General features: G+C 45.2%; 1 protein-coding gene across 4 annotated transcripts in view; it reads right to left on the reverse strand.

Annotated features, from left to right (window-relative positions):
* The window catches only part of pik3ap1 (phosphoinositide-3-kinase adaptor protein 1), a 35,493-nt gene that overhangs the window by 3,436 nt on the left and 16,254 nt on the right, over positions 1-15,803 (reverse strand). For all 4 annotated transcript variants that reach the window (XM_046353592.1, XM_046353595.1, XM_046353594.1 and 1 more), the window contains 4 exons: positions 15,696-15,768; positions 13,021-13,188; positions 12,461-12,531; positions 9,911-10,011 (listed from right to left, as the gene is read on the reverse strand). In XM_046353592.1, the coding sequence (XP_046209548.1) occupies positions 9,911-10,011; positions 12,461-12,531; positions 13,021-13,188; positions 15,696-15,768 (413 nt within the window). The remainder of the gene's footprint in view (positions 1-9,910; positions 10,012-12,460; positions 12,532-13,020; positions 13,189-15,695; positions 15,769-15,803) is intronic.

Here is a 15,803-nt window from a genome sequence, read left to right on the forward strand (position 1 = left end):
CGAAGGTGACTCCCCTTCTTGTTCGGGTGGCGCTCGGCGGTCGTCGTCGCCGGTCTACTAGCTATCGCCGATCCGTTGTTCTGTGTTCGTTTAGTTTTGTCTAATTGGTAGCACCTGTTTCTAGTTTGGTTGTTAGGATAGGGTTATATATAGTCTGTTCAGCCCGCTTCTGTTTCGTGCGGGCTTGTTCGTCTGTTTTGTTGTTTGAGTGTATTTTTGTTGGCATTTGGGTTTCACGCTGTCCGTTTATATTTCTGTTCATTTGTGTTTCCACTTTTGTACATGTTATGTTTCCGGGACATTAAAGCGTGTTGTTTTTCCCACATCTTTTGCTCTCTGCGCCTGACTCCACACCTCTTCACTCATTTACCGTAACAGAAGCCCGCACCACGATATGGAGTCAGCAGGAGCAGCGACCACTCCTCTTCCCACTATGGAGGAGAGAGTCCATCATCACACATCCATCCTCCATCGCCTAGGATCAGCGATGGATCAGATGATGGAGAGGATGGATCATTGGGAGAGGAATGGTTTCCCTACTACCCCACCGACCCTCCCACCAGTAACTCTACCATCTCCCCCATCTGGATCCGGTTCCAGCGCTCTGCACATGACGCCTCCGAGGAAATACGATGGAGCAGCGACAGGGTGCCAGGGATTCCTGCTGCAATTAGACCTCTACCTGGCCACCGTTCGGTCGGCGCCCTCGGAGGAGGAGAGAGTAGGGGTCCTCATCACCTGCCTGACCGGTAGAGCCCTGGAGTGGGCTAATGCGGTCTGGAACGGGCCCGACTCGGCGAAGGACAACTGCCCGGAGTTCATCCGCCGTTTCAGGGCCGTGTTCGATCACCCTCCAGAGGGTCGAGCGGCGGGTGAGAGATTGTTCCATCTTAGACAGGGGACGAGGAGCGCGCAGGACTTCGCGCTGGAGTTCCGGACCTTGGCTGCGGGAGCAGGGTGGAACGACAGGGCCCTGATAGACCATTACAGGTGTAGCCTGAGAGAGGACGTCCGTAGGGAGCTGGCCTGTCGGGATACTACACTTGGCCTGGATGGACTGATAGACCTGTCGATCCGGTTGGACCATCTGCTAGCTGCTCGTGGACGTTCTGAAAGGGTCCTGTCAGTTCTACCTCCTGATCCTCCTGCCCCTATCCCGATGAAGCTAGGAGGTACCGCGTCAAGGGAGATCAGAGGAGGAAGCTCCTCCTGTACCAGTTGTGGCCGGAGAGGGCACACGTCTGGTCGGTGCTGGAGGAATTAATCTGGGAATCATGAGGGCAGGCAGAACACTCATCGGTCACCCCAGGTGAGTAAGCACCACACTCTCCCAGAGTTTCCTGTTGGTCACATGTTCCTATTAATTTGTTTCCTTAATTATTCTCCTTCTCTCCAGCATAAGGCTCTGGTAGATTCAGGTGCAGCTGGAAACTTTATAGATCGCGGACTCGCTCAGAGGTTGAGGATTCCGTTAGTAAAAGTAGACCCCCCTTTTACCGTGCACTCTTTAGATAGTCGACCATTAGGGTCAGGGCTGGTGAAGAGAGCCACAATTTTGTTGGAGATGATTACGCAGGGGAATCACAAGGAGCGAATTAGTTTGTTCCTTATCGATTCACCTGCGTTTCCAGTTGTTATGGGGATTCCCTGGCTAGCTATTCATAATCCTACGATTTCGTGGAAACAGGGAACTCTACAGGGGTGGTCTGATGAGTGTTCAGGCAGGTGTGTAGGGGTTTCCATCGGTGCTACAACGGTGGAGAGTCCAGACCAGGTTTCCACCGTGCGCATTCCAGCTGAGTATGACGATTTGGCTATCGTTTTTAGTAAAAAGAAAGCGACCCAATTACCACCCCATAGGCAGGGGGATTGCGTGATAAATCTCCAGGTTAACGCTGCACTCCCCAGGAGTCATGTGTATCCTTTGTCCCAGGAGGAGAAGGTGGCTATGGAAACTTATATCACCGAGGCTCTGGGACAGGGGTACATTCAGCCCTCCATGTAAAAATAAAATATAAAATAATATGCCATTTAGCAGACGCTTTTATCCAAAGCGACTTACAGTCATGTGTGCATACATTCTACATATGGGTGGTCCCGGGAATCGAACCCACTACCCTGGCGTTACAAGCGCCATGCTCTACCAGCTGAGCTACAGAACCACAACCACAACCATGTCACCTGTCTCTTCGAGTTTCTTTTTTGTGAAGAAAAAAAGATGGTGGTTTGCGTCCGTGTATTGATTATAGAGGTCTAAATTCCATCACAGTGGGTTTTAGTTACCCACTACCTCTCATTGCTACGGTAGTGGAATCATTTCACGGAGTGGAGTTCTTCACTAAACTGGATCTCAGGAGTGCTTATAATTTGGTGAGTATTCGGGAGGGAGATGAGTGGAAAACTGCATTTAGCACTAAGTCGGGCCATTATGAGTACCTCGTCATGCCATACGGTTTAAAGAATGCTCCAGCTATATTTCAATCCTTCGTGGATGAAATACTCAGAGACCTGCACGGACAGGGTGTAGTGGTGTATATTGACGATATTTTGATCTACTCCGCTACACGCACTGCGCATGTATCTCTTGTGCGCAAGGTTCTTAGAGGACTGCTGGAGCATGACCTGTATGTGAAGGCGGAGAAATGTGAGTTTTCCAAACAATCAGTTTCCTTCCTGGGTTATCGCATTTCCAGCTCTGGTTTGGTAATGGAGGGTGACCGCGTTAAGGCCGTGCGTAATTGGCCGACTCCGACCACGGTAAAGGAGGTGCAGCGGTTCTTGGGATTTGCCAATTACTACCGGAGGTTTATCCGGGGTTTTGGCCAGGTAGCTGCCCCTATTACCTCACTGCTGAAGGGGGGGCCGGTGCGTTTACAGTGGTCAGCAGAGGCGAACGGAGCTTTTCATAAGTTGAAGGCGATGTTTACTAAGGCGCCGGTGTTGGCACATCCGGACCCTTCTTTGGCGTTTATAGTAGAGGTGGACGCATCCGAGGCTGGGGTTGGAGCGGTGCGCTCACAGCGTTCGGGTGTGCCACCGAAGCTCCGCCCCTGTGCCTTTTTTTCTAAGAAACTCGGGCCAGCGGAGCGGAATTATGATGTGGGGGATAGGGAGTTGTTGGCTACGGTTAAGGCCCTGCAGGTGTGGAGACACTGGCTTGAGGGGGCTAAGCACCCTTTCCTTATCTGGACTGACCATCGTAACCTGGAGTATATCCGATCAGCTAGGAGACTGAATCCTCGTCAGGCAAGGTGGGCCATGTTTTTCACCAGATTTCGTTTCACTATCTCGTATAGACCAGGTTCCCTCAACACTAAGGCTGATGCGCTGTCAAGACTCTATGACACTGAGGACAGGTCCATCGATCCTACTCCCATCATTCCGGCAGCTAAGCTGGTGGCACAGGTAGTATGGGATGTGGACACGGACATCGAGTGGGCGCTAAGGGGGGAACCTGCGCCTCCACAGTGTCCGGAGGGTCGTAGGTACGTGCCGCTGGCTGTCCGTGATCAATTGATTCGATGGGCTCATTGTCTACCCTCGTCGGGTCACCCAGGTATTTATAGGACAGTGAGAGGTCTTGAGAGGAAGTACTGGTGGCCCACTTTGAGGAGGGATGTGTGATTCTATGTTTCCTCCTGTTCGGTGTGCGCCCAGAGTAAGGCTCCTAGACACCTGCCAAGAGGTAAATTACAACCTCTTCCCGTTCCACAACGGCCGTGGACCCATCTTTCGGTGGATTTTCTTACTGACCTCCCCCCCTCTCAGGGTAACACTACTATCCTGGTCGTTGTGGATCGGTTCTCTCAGTCCTGCCATCTTATCCCATTGCCCGGTCTCCCTACGGCCCTACAGACTGCGGAAGCTCTTTTCACCCATGTCTTCCGGCACTACGGGGTGCCCGAGGATATAGTTTCTGATCGGGGCCCCCAATTTATCTCCCGTGTTTGGAGGGCATTTATGGAACGTCTGGGGGTCTCGGTCAGCCTTACCTCAGGGTATCACCCGGAGAGTAATGGTCAGGTGGAGAGAGTTAACCAGGAGGTGGGTAGGTTTCTGCGGTCGTATTGCCAGGACCGGCCAGGGGAGTGGGCGAGATATATTCCCTGGGCAGAAATAGCCCAGAATTCACTAAGCCACTCCTCTACCAACATGTCACCATTTGAGTGCGTGTTGGGGTACCAGCCGGTCCTGGCACCGTGGCATCCGAGCTAGACTGAGGCTCCTGCGGTGGAGGAGTGGGTACAGCGCACTAAGGAGACCTGGAGGGCAGTCCAAGAGTCATTACGCCAAGCGAGTATAAGGCAGAAGAAGAGCGCTGACCGTCACCGCAGTGAGGCCCCCGTGTTTGCACCTGGGGACAGGGTCTGGCTCTCGACCCGAAACCTGCCTCTCCGCTTGCCCTGCCGGAAGCTGGGTCCGCAGTGTATAGGGCCATTTAAAGTCCTGAGGAGAATAAATTAGGTTTGTTATCGATTATTACTTCCTTCGTATTATCGTATTAACCCCTCATTTCATGTGTCTCTTCTCAGGCCGGTGGTAGCTGGTCCCATGCAGGAAAATGAGGTACCGGAGGTTCCTCCGCCCCCCTCTGGACATCGAGGGGTCCCCGGCGTACAAGATACGAGCTATTCTGGACTCGAGACGCCGGGTGAGAGGCTTGCAGTACCTCGTTGACTGGGAGGGGTACGGTCCAGAGGAGAGGTGCTGGGTTCCGGATATTCTAGACCCATCTATGTTGAGTGAATTCCATCGCCTCCGTCTGGATCGCCCAGCGCCTCGGCCTCCGGGTCGTCCCCGAGGCCGGCGTCGGCGCGCTGCGGGAGCTGCGCGTCAGGAGGGGGGTACTGTCACGAATATTACCGAAGGTGACTCCCCTTCTTGTTCGGGTGGCGCTCGGCGGTCGTCGTCGCCGGTCTACTAGCTATCGCCGATCCGTTGTTCTGTGTTCGTTTAGTTTTGTCTAATTGGTAGCACCTGTTTCTAGTTTGGTTGTTAGGATAGGGTTATATATAGTCTGTTCAGCCCGCTTCTGTTTCGTGCGGGCTTGTTCGTCTGTTTTGTTGTTTGAGTGTATTTTTGTTGGCATTTGGGTTTCACGCTGTCCGTTTATATTTCTGTTCATTTGTGTTTCCACTTTTGTACATGTTATGTTTCCGGGACATTAAAGCGTGTTGTTTTTCCCACATCTTTTGCTCTCTGCACCTGACTCCACACCTCTTCACTCATTTACCGTAACAGCTAGTTATGTGTGTGGAAAACATAGAATCACAGGTAAGACATTTCACTTGTTTTGTATAGTTTGTTTGTAACTCCACTAACTACAGTCAGAAGTTTGGACACAACTACTCATTCAAGGGGTTTTCTTAATTTGTACTATTTTCTACATTGTAGAATAATAGTGAAGACATCAAAACTATGAAATAACACATATGGAATCATGTAGTAATCAAAAAAGTGTTAAACAAATGAAAATACATTTTATATTTGAAATTCTTCAAAGTAGCCACCCTTTGCCTTGATGACATTTTTGCACACTCTTGGCATTATCTCAACAAGTCTCAACCTCCACAAGTCTGGTTCATCCTTGGGAGCAGTTTCAAAATGCCTGAAGGTACTACTTTCATCTGTACAAACAATAGTACGCAAGTATAAACACCATGGGACCATGCAGCTGTCATACTGCTCAGGAAGGAGACACGTTCTGTCTCTTAGAGGTTAAAGTACTTTGATGTGAAAAGTGCAAAACGATCCCAGAACAACAGCAAAGGACCTTGTGAAGATGCTGCAGGAAACAGGTACAAAGTATCTATATCCACAGTAAAACGCGTCCTATATCGACATAACCTGAAAGGCCGCTCAGCAAGGAAGAAGCCACTGCTCCAAAACCGCCATAAAAAAGCCAGACTATGGTTTACATCTGCACATGGGGACAAAGATCGTACTTTTTGGAGCAATGTCCTCTGGTCTGATGAAACAAAAAGAGAACTGTTTGGCCATAATGACCATCGTTAAATTTGGAGGAAAAAGGGGGAGACTTGCAGCACGGGGGTGGCAGCATCATGTTGTGGGAGTGCTTTGTTGCAGGAGGTACTGGTGCACTTCGCAAAATAGATGGCGTCATAAGGTAGGAAAATTATGTGTATATATTGAAGCAACATCTCAAGACGTCAGTCAGGAAGTTAAAAGCCTGGTCGCAAATGGGTCTTCCAAATGGAGAATGACCCCAAGCATACTTCCAAAGTTGTGGCAAAATGGCTTAAGGACAACAAGGTCAAGGTATTGGAGTGGCCGTCACAAAGCCCTGATCTCAATCCCATAGAAAATTTGTGGGCAGAACCCGAAAAAGCGTGTGCAAGGAAGGAGGCCTACAAACCTGACTGTTCACCAGCTCTGTGAGGAAGAATGGGCCAAAATTCAACCAACTTCTTGTGGGAAGCTTGTGGAATGCTACCCGAAATGTTTGACCCAAGTTAAACAATTTAAAGGCAATGCTACCAAATACTAATTGAGTGTCTGTAAACTTCTGACCCACTGGGAATGTGATGAATGAACTAAGAGCTGAATTAAATCATTCTCTCTACTATTATTCTGACATTTCACATTCTTAAAATAAAGTGGTGATCCTAACTGACCTAAGACAGGGAATTTTTATTAGGATTAAATGTCAGGAATTGTGAAAAACTGAGTTGAAATGTATTTGGTTAAGGTGTATGTAAACTTCCGACTTCAACTGTATATATTTTCCAAAGCTTGAGGAGCTATTGAGCTATTACAATGTTGGGTGCACAATGGTGGAAGTACGTGTTTGGGGATGCTCAATATTGCCATCATAAATGCATTGTGTGGTGGACCCTGCAATGGCCCCTTGCCAGAAACCGCAGGCGCTGGTCCATGAAGGCATTAAAATGGCAGCTTGGGCATTCACTTTGGGATATGGCTACAGTGGTAGGAAGAGGGGAGCCAAGAGTGTGGCACCAGGGCAAGTGGACTGAGTTGTAACTAATTTGAAAGCAGGTGAAGTTTGAAGGTCGCAAGAGAGGTTGTGTGGTGTGCATCCCAAATGGATGCAGGGCAAAGAGTGGGTATAGAAACCTCCTTCGGGTGCACTACGTGTTCTGTGCCACTTTTCAGGATGGGGCCATGCTTTCAGAAGTTCCATGACATGTTGTGGGATAAAGGCAAACACTAAAGTGACAGTGTGAAATATGAATTTAATATTTTATTACCTTCTAACAGTTGTGTTTTGTATCTTCTCTCTTTATCGGTATCTATCTAATACTTGTTGCATCCACTGAATTGTTGTCAAAGTAAGCTAACTCTTTCTACATTTTGTGTCAGACCTGCTGTGTACTAAATCTTATTGAGAGTTTACCTACATTTTGAAATAGTCTCTGAATAGTTGTTTACATTTTTACATTGTTACAGAAGTAAGAATTGTTGTCAATCAAATATTCTACTTTGTGTGGGTTTTGAAATACTTTCTGAATATTGTCCTCTGGTCACATTTTGGATAATTATTTTATTTATATGTAAATAATATTTATAAGTATAGCATATTATACTTAGTACATTTTCAGTGAGTAATTTAGTCAAATTTACTTCAATTGAAATACTCTAGTTTTTTTGTTGTTGTGTTGAGTGTTAATTGTTTTTTGATTGCGTCTTTACACAATGGAAGACAAAATTAGTGTTATTTCCATTGACATGAAGGGTATCCTGTTAAAGAAGAGGCTGTGCTCTTTAATACCAAGTTAAATTGTCATTTATCTTTGTTTTTAAGCTTTGTCTGTTTGAAATGTTTGAGAAAATTAGCTTTAGCTTGAAAATACCCAGTAATCTACAGCAGCATTCTGGAATTCTATTTGGTTCTAAAGAGGTAAACAGGCTAAGCAAGCTTTTTGTGTTCGTAAAGAAAGAGATAACAAATTAGCTAACTATGTCAGTAAGCTAGCTAGCTACAACAGTTAGCTACACAGCCAACATCCAAGCACAGAATTTGTGCAGGAGATGGCCACCGGTTTGTTTTTATTTTCTCACATTTGTAAACTACTAAATCACTGTCACAACGTTTGTAACAATTTAGCTAGCTAGTTATTATGCCTATTTCTTGGAGAGTCATTTGAGGGCGCAGTGATATTGTTACATTTTGTACTGTACTTTCATCTTTTGAATGTCGGTTTGAGTTTGAGCTCCATGTCCTACAAGACAGATCGGCTGAGGGACAAGCTTTACGGAGGAGTGTCGGAATCTGACATGAGACCATGGACCAAGGCCTTATGAAGCAAATGTTCCTATGAATACAGTGAACATAAAACTAGACAATAAAAGCTTTATATGAGTAGCCTAATATACAGTATGTTGTGGTAAAAGCATTTTGATGTTAAACTCAAACTCAACATACGAAACAACTTCTGTAGCTCAGTTGGTAGAGCATGGCGCTTGTAACGCCAGGGTAGTGGGTTTGATCCCCGGGACCACCCATACGTAGAATGTATGCACACATGACTAAGTCGCTTTGGATAAAAGCGTCTGCTAAATGGCATATATTATTATTATTATTATCTGCTCTTTCCATTATATAGACTGACCAGGTAAATACAGGTGAATGTTATGATCCCTTATTGATGTCTCTTATTAAATCCACTTCAAATCAATGTAGATGAAGTGGATGAGACAGGTTAAACAAGGATTTTTAAGCCTTGAGACGATTGAGACATGGATTGTGTACGTGTGCCATTCAGAGGGTGAATGGGCAAGCCAAAAAATATAAGTGCCTTTGAACGAGCTATGGTAGTAGGTGCCAGGCCCAGCGGTTTAGGTCAACAACTGCAATGCTGCTGGATTTTTCACGCTCAACAGTTTCCTGTGTGTATCAAGAATGGTCCACCACCCAAAGGATGTGGAACGTAATATTAGGAAGGTATTCCTCATGTTTGGTATACTCAGTGTATATCCATCTCTCTACCTTGTGACAAGTTTTCATTTGAGATAATAAAGAAAAAGTTGACATGAATATAGCCTATCTTCAAACTTCAGGTTTCCTCTCTGACAGTGCAGTCATCAATCAGTCAGCATATATTTCCTCTTTATCATTTCCGTCATCTCACTTTCACCACTGTGTATAATGCGCACTGATGTGTTTCTCAAGTTGGCTTGCCTTTTCAATATGCAATATTCTCAAATAAACCACTGGTTTTCATATTTGTTGAGCTGCTTTCTAGACTACAGCATTAATAGATCCCATTGTAATATTGTAACATTGGTTGTTATACTGCAATATTAGACCATTTGTGATTCTATACCGCCATAATACTCATATTGATGTAGTACTATGATGGTGAATTTCTGTCTACCCCAGTGTTTTATTCAGGCTCAGGCTTCTTGTTGTCTCACTGGGCCATGGCTCTGGCGGAACTGCTCTAACTTGGAGCCAAGGCTAGGCCTTGGGTACTTTTCAGCTCTCATTCACATGACAATGGCTAGCTGAACTTTAACACCTTCTCACAAAGAATAGAATGTCACACTCCAGGAAGTCACTCTGCTGTTTGTGATGACGGGGTGGCAGGTAGCCTAGTGGTTAGAGGTTTGGGCCAGTAACCGAAAGGTTGCTAGATCGAATCCCTGAGCTGACAAGGTGAAAATCTGTTGTTCTGCTCCCGAACAAAGCAGTTAACCCACTGTTCCTAGACTGTCATTGTAAATTTACAATTTTTTCTTAATTGACTTGTCTAGTTAAATAAAGGTATAATATTACTACTTCTACTTTTAACTCCTGCAATATTGCCTTTCTGTAATTCCATGTTGCATAACAATGCAATTACATTCTGTAATCAAGTTGCATGAAGTTTCTGTGATCCTGACACAGGAACGTATGAAAGGGCCTCTCTTCTCCAGAGAGTGGGCTTACCGGTCTGGGAGTCGTGGTGGGATTCTGGGGGGAGGAAGTAGAGGTGCGGACTCAACGATCCTTGAAGGTCGTGGAGGAAGAGGGATGAAGTCAACTGTGTCCTTTCCATGGATCAAATCAATATACAGCATAATTAATAATCAGGTTATCGACAAAAGAGACATTGACAGAGAACATTGTAAATACATAGACAAGAGTACATTGTCATGGCCAAAAGTTTTGAGAATGACACAAGTATTAATTTTCACAAAGTTTGCTGCTTCAGTGTCTTTATATATTTTTTGTCAGATGTTACTATGGAATACTGAAGTATAATTACAAGCATTTCATAAGTGTCAAAGGCTTTTATTGACAATCACATAAAGTTGATGCAAAGAGTCAATATTTGCAGTGTTGACCCTTCTTTTTCAAGACCTCTGCAAACCGCCCTGGCTGCTGTCAATTAACTTCTGGGCCACATCCTGACTGATGGCAGCCCATTCTTGCATAATCAATGCTTGGAGTTTGTCAGAATTTGCGGATTTTTGTTTGTCCACCCACATCTTGAGGATTGAACACAAGTTCTCAATGGGATAAAGGTCTGGGGAGTTTCCTGGCCATGGACCCAAAATATCTATGATTTCTTCCCCAAGCCACTTAGTTATCACTTTTGCCTTATGGCAAGGTGCTCCATCATGCTGGAAAAGGTATTGTTCGTCACCAAACTGTTCCTGGATTGTTGGGAGAAGTTGCTCTCAGAGGATGTGTTGGTACCATTCTTTATTCATGGCTGTGTTCTTAGGAAAAATTGTGAATGAGCCCACTCTCTTGGCTGAGAAGCAACCCCACACATGAATGGTCTCAGGATGCTTTACTGTTGGCATGACACAGGACTGATGGTAGAGCTCATTTTGTCTTCTCCGGACAAGCTTTTTTCCGGATGCCCCAAACAACCGGAAAGGGGATTCATCAGAGAAAATGACTTTACCCCAGGCCTCAGCAGTCCAATCACTGTACCTTTTGCAGAATATCAGTCTGTCCCTGAGTTTTGTCCTGGAGAGAAGTGGCTTCTTTGCTGCCCTTCTTGACACCAGGCCATCCTGCAAAAGTCTTCGCCTGTCTGTGCGTGCAGATGCACTCACACCTGCCTGCTGCCATTCCTGAGTAAGCTCTGTACTGATGGTTCCCCCGATCCCGTAGCTGAATCAACTTTAGGAGACGGTCCTGGTGCTAGCTGGACTTTCTTGGGACCCTAAAGCCTTCTTCACAACAATTGAACCACACTCCTTGAAGTTCTTGATGATCCGATAAATGGTTGATTTAGGTGCAATCTTACTGGCAGCAATATCCTTGCCTGTGAAGCCCTTTTTGTGCAAATCACAAAAAGGGCACATGTTCCCTTGCAGGTAACCATGGTTGACAGAGGAAGAACAATGATTCCAAGCACCACCCTCCTTTTGAAGCTTCCAGTCTGTTATTCGAACTCAATCAGCATGACAGAGTGCTCTCCAGCCTTGTCCTGTTATGCAGGTGAATGAGGACCCAAAAGCGACTTAGCGAAAACAGAGTCTTTATTCCAGTAACTGGCAAAAGTATACTCCTGGACAATATAAGAAGAAAACAAAACATGAAAAAACTAAAATCCACTCGTAGTGACGAGGACAGACTGGAGACTCGATCATTGACTGCAGGTTGCCTCGGGAAGGCACCGACCGTAGCAGACTTAGACACCTGCTCACACGCAGCATCTGAAGGAGACAAGACACGACAGGGCGAGACAATGACACAGCACAGCGAACATCATATAAGGATCCGACAAGGACAGAAGCGGAAAACAAGGGGAGAAATAGGGACTCTAATCAGACGACAAAATAGGGGACAGGTGTGAAAAGACTAAATGAGTGAGTTAGGAGAATGAGGAACAGCTGGGAGCAGGAACGGAACGATAGAGAGAGGAGAGAGAGGGAGGGGGAGAGAGAGGGATAGAAAAAGGGAACGAACCTAATAAGACCAGCAGGGGGAAACGAACAGAAGGGAAAGCATAATGACAAGACAATATAAGACAAAACATGACATGTCCTCGTCAACATTCACACCTGTGTTAACGAGATAATCACTGACATGATGTCAGCTGGTCCTTTTGTAGCAGGGCTGAAATGCAGTGGAAATGTTTTTTGGGGGATTCAGTTCATTTGCATGGCAAAGAGGGACTTTGCGATTAATTGCAATTCATCTGATCACTCTTCATAACATTCTGGAGTATATGCAAATTGCCATCATACAAACTGAGGTAGCAGAGTTTGTGAAAATACATTTTTTGTATCATTCTCAAAACTTTTGGCCACACTGTACATGGTGCCTTCCTAAGTATGATTTTTAAATATCAAGATGCTTTAGATCAATTACAAAGGTTTTTATAATGTAACACTTTTTGCGGTGATTTTACTCAATTGGATTTAATGTCTCTCAGCAACTACATGTAGGAATAAGGATAAGATATTTAGCTTTGTTGACTAAATATATCAGAAGCGTGTTGGGTGAACTGGGCTTTGAAGAACAATTTGGACTTACCTCAAACTCAGGCTCAGTTCCACTGCTGTAGCTCATGTTACTATGTGTGCTGAGTCTGTTACTGCCACTACCTGAGAAAGTAAAAGTCAAAACTGTACGCTCAGGAAAGAAACACGACAAGTACATGTGAAACAATTTCTTGAAGAGTTAAGAGTCTGCAGTAGGACGTGATGACCCCCCTTCAGCCAGTAGGCTTAAGCGCACATTAATAGCTACAGATGAAGGCGACTCAGAGAGAGTAGCTGAGTAAAGCAACAATAATGGGGAGAGAACTGCAGCTACCGGTCTAATCTTTTAGACATAATGACCATAGATGATATGGAAATAATCAGAGTTGATCAGCACAACAAATGACCGCGTGTTGCAGATTTCATCACCTCTGCGAAGAAAAGTAAGTTCTTATAAAATAATCTTTCTACTAAAACAGATTATTGATCAAGGCAATCCACGCTAACATCATCTTGCAATATATCCAACATCAAAACTACATCAGCTGTCATTTTTGACTGCCATCCTGACGTAAGGATCATAGTGACATGAAAATGACAGATAAGACTCACTGGATGTGCTGGAGGTACTGCCAGTCTTCCAAGTGCTTCTCTGGATTGGCCGGGCCACAGGAGGGGTTTCAGTCATGACCTGTGGGGCAGGTTCATACACAGAACACTCCACAGCCATGTTCGAGCCCCAGTTAAGGTTCCTCTGCAAAGGGGCGCTTATCTCCAGACCTCACAGGGAAGAGGACAGATCAACAATAAGCATCAATCATCAACAATAAGCTACATGTCATATACACCGTACATACAGTATATGTTCCAAAGTATTTCCATTTAAATGTTTTACTGTAACATTATCATGATTTTATACTGGACAAAAATATAAACGCAACATGTAAAGTGTTGATCCCATGTTTCATGAGCTGAAATCAAACAATCAATCAAATTTGATCTGTCACATACACATGGTCAGCAGATGTCAATGTGAGTGTAGAGAAATGCTTGTGCTTCTAGTTCCGACATTGCAGTAATAACCAACGAGTAATCTAACCTAACAATTTCACAACAACTACCTTATACACACAAGTGTAAAGGAATGAAGAATATGTAAATACAAATATATAGGAATGAGAATGGTACAGAACGGCATAGGCAAGATGCAGTAGATGGTGTCGAGTACAGTATATACATATGAGATGATTAGTGTAGGGTATGTAAATATTATATGAAGAGGAATTGTTTAAAGTGGCTAGTGATACATTTTTTTCATACAATTTTACATTATTAAAGTGACTGGAGTTGAGTCAGTATGTTGGCAGCAGCCACTCAATGTTAGTGGTGGCTGTTTAACAGTCTGATAGCCTTGAGATAGAAGCTGTTTTTCAGTCTCTCGGTCCCTGCTTTGATGTACCTGTACTGGTCTCGCCTTCTGGATGATAGCGGGGTGAACAGGCAGTGGCTCGGGTGGTTGTTGTCCTTGATCTTTATGGCCTTCCTGTGACATTGGTTGGTGTAGGTGTCCTGGAGGGAAGGTAGTTTGTCCCCGGTGATGCGTTGTGCAGACCTCACTACCCTCTGGAGAGCCTTACGGTTGTGGGCGGAGCAGTTGCTGTAACAGGCGGTGATACAGCCCGACAGGATGCTCTCAATTGTGCATCTGTAGAAGTTTGTGAGTGCTTTTGGTGACAAGTCAAATTTCTTCAGCCTCCTGAGGTTGAAGTGGCACTGCTGCGCCTTCTTCACAATGCTGTCTGTGTGGGTGGACCAATTCAGTTTGTCCGTGATGTGGAACTTGAAACTTACTACCCTCTCCACTACTGTCCTGTCGATGTGCATAGGGGGGTGCGCCCCCTGCTGTTTCCTGAAGTCCAAAATCATCTCAATTGTTTTGTTGACGTTGAGTGTGAGGTTATTTTCCTGACATCACACTCCGAGGGCCCTCACCTCCTCCCTGTGGGCCCTCTCGTCATTGTTGGTAATCAAGTCTACCATTGTAGTGTCGTCCGCAAACTTGATGATTGAGTTGGAGGCGTGCATGGCCACGCAGTCGTGGGTGAACAGGGAGTACAGGAGAAGGCTCAGAACGCACCCTTGTGGGGCCCCAGTGTTGAGGATCAGCGGGGTGGAGATGTTGTTACCTACCCTCACCACCTGGGGGCGGCCCGTCAGGAATTCCAGTACCCAGTTGCACAGGGTGGGGTCGAGACCCGGGGTCTCAAGCTTGATGATGAGTTTGGTGGGTACTATGGTGTTAAATTCTGAGCTGTAGTCGATGAACAGCATTCTCACATAGGTATTCCTCTTGTCCAGGTGGGTTAGAACAGTGTGCAGTGTGGTTGCGATTGCAGGTTTTGGTAGCGGACCGTGTCAGTGGCACTGTATTGTCCTCAAAGCGAGCAAAAAAGTTATTTCGTCTATCTGGGAGCAAGACATCTTGGTCCGCGACGGGGCTGGTTTTCTTTTTGTAATCCGTGATTGACTATAGACCCTGCCACATACCTCTTGTGTCTGAGCCGTTGAATTGCGACTCTACTTTGTCTCTATACTGATACTTGTTTGATTGTCTTGCGGAGGGAATAGCTACACTGTTTGTATTGGGTCATGTTTCCGGTCACCTTGCCCTGGTTAAAAGCAGTGGTTCGCGCTTTCAGTTTCTCGCAAATGCTGCCATCAATCAATGGTTTCGGGTTTGGGAAATAAAAGATATCATATGCATAAAATATTTCCATAGGCACGAATAGCTTATTTCTCAAAAAAATGTTGCACAAATTAGTTTACATCCCTGTTAGTGAGCAATTTGAATTTGCCAAGATAATCCATCCACCTGATGGGTGTGGAATATCAAGAAGCTGATTAAACAGCATGATCATTACACAGGAGCACATTGTGCTGGGGACAACAAAAGGCTACTTTAACTTCTTTGTATTTTTTTGTACCATCATCTTTGAAATGCAAGAGAAAGGCCATAATGTATAACTCCAGCCCAGATGCAATTTAGATTTTGGCCAATAGATGGATTCAGTGTATATGCACAGTTTTAGACTGATCCAATGAACCATTGCATTTATGTTCAATCAAGACTGCCCAAATATGCCTAATTTGTTTATTAATTACTTTTCATGTTCAAAATTGTGCACTTTTGACTGGTACTGTAATTGCTGTTGAAGTAGCCTATAAAATACAGTATGCTCTTGTCACATGTAGAGGCAAAGTATAGAAGAGTCTCCAAATATGCCTACCAATCTCCTTCCCAATCTTCTCCCTCTCTTTATGGCGTCTGGAAATGCTGTCTCGTAATCTTTTCAGATTTTCCTGTGACAAAAAAACGTTTTCTGAATTCGTGGAGG

The sequence above is a fragment of the Oncorhynchus gorbuscha genome, linkage group LG06 (genome assembly GCF_021184085.1).
Source record: "Oncorhynchus gorbuscha isolate QuinsamMale2020 ecotype Even-year linkage group LG06, OgorEven_v1.0, whole genome shotgun sequence".
NCBI lineage: Eukaryota > Metazoa > Chordata > Actinopteri > Salmoniformes > Salmonidae > Oncorhynchus > Oncorhynchus gorbuscha.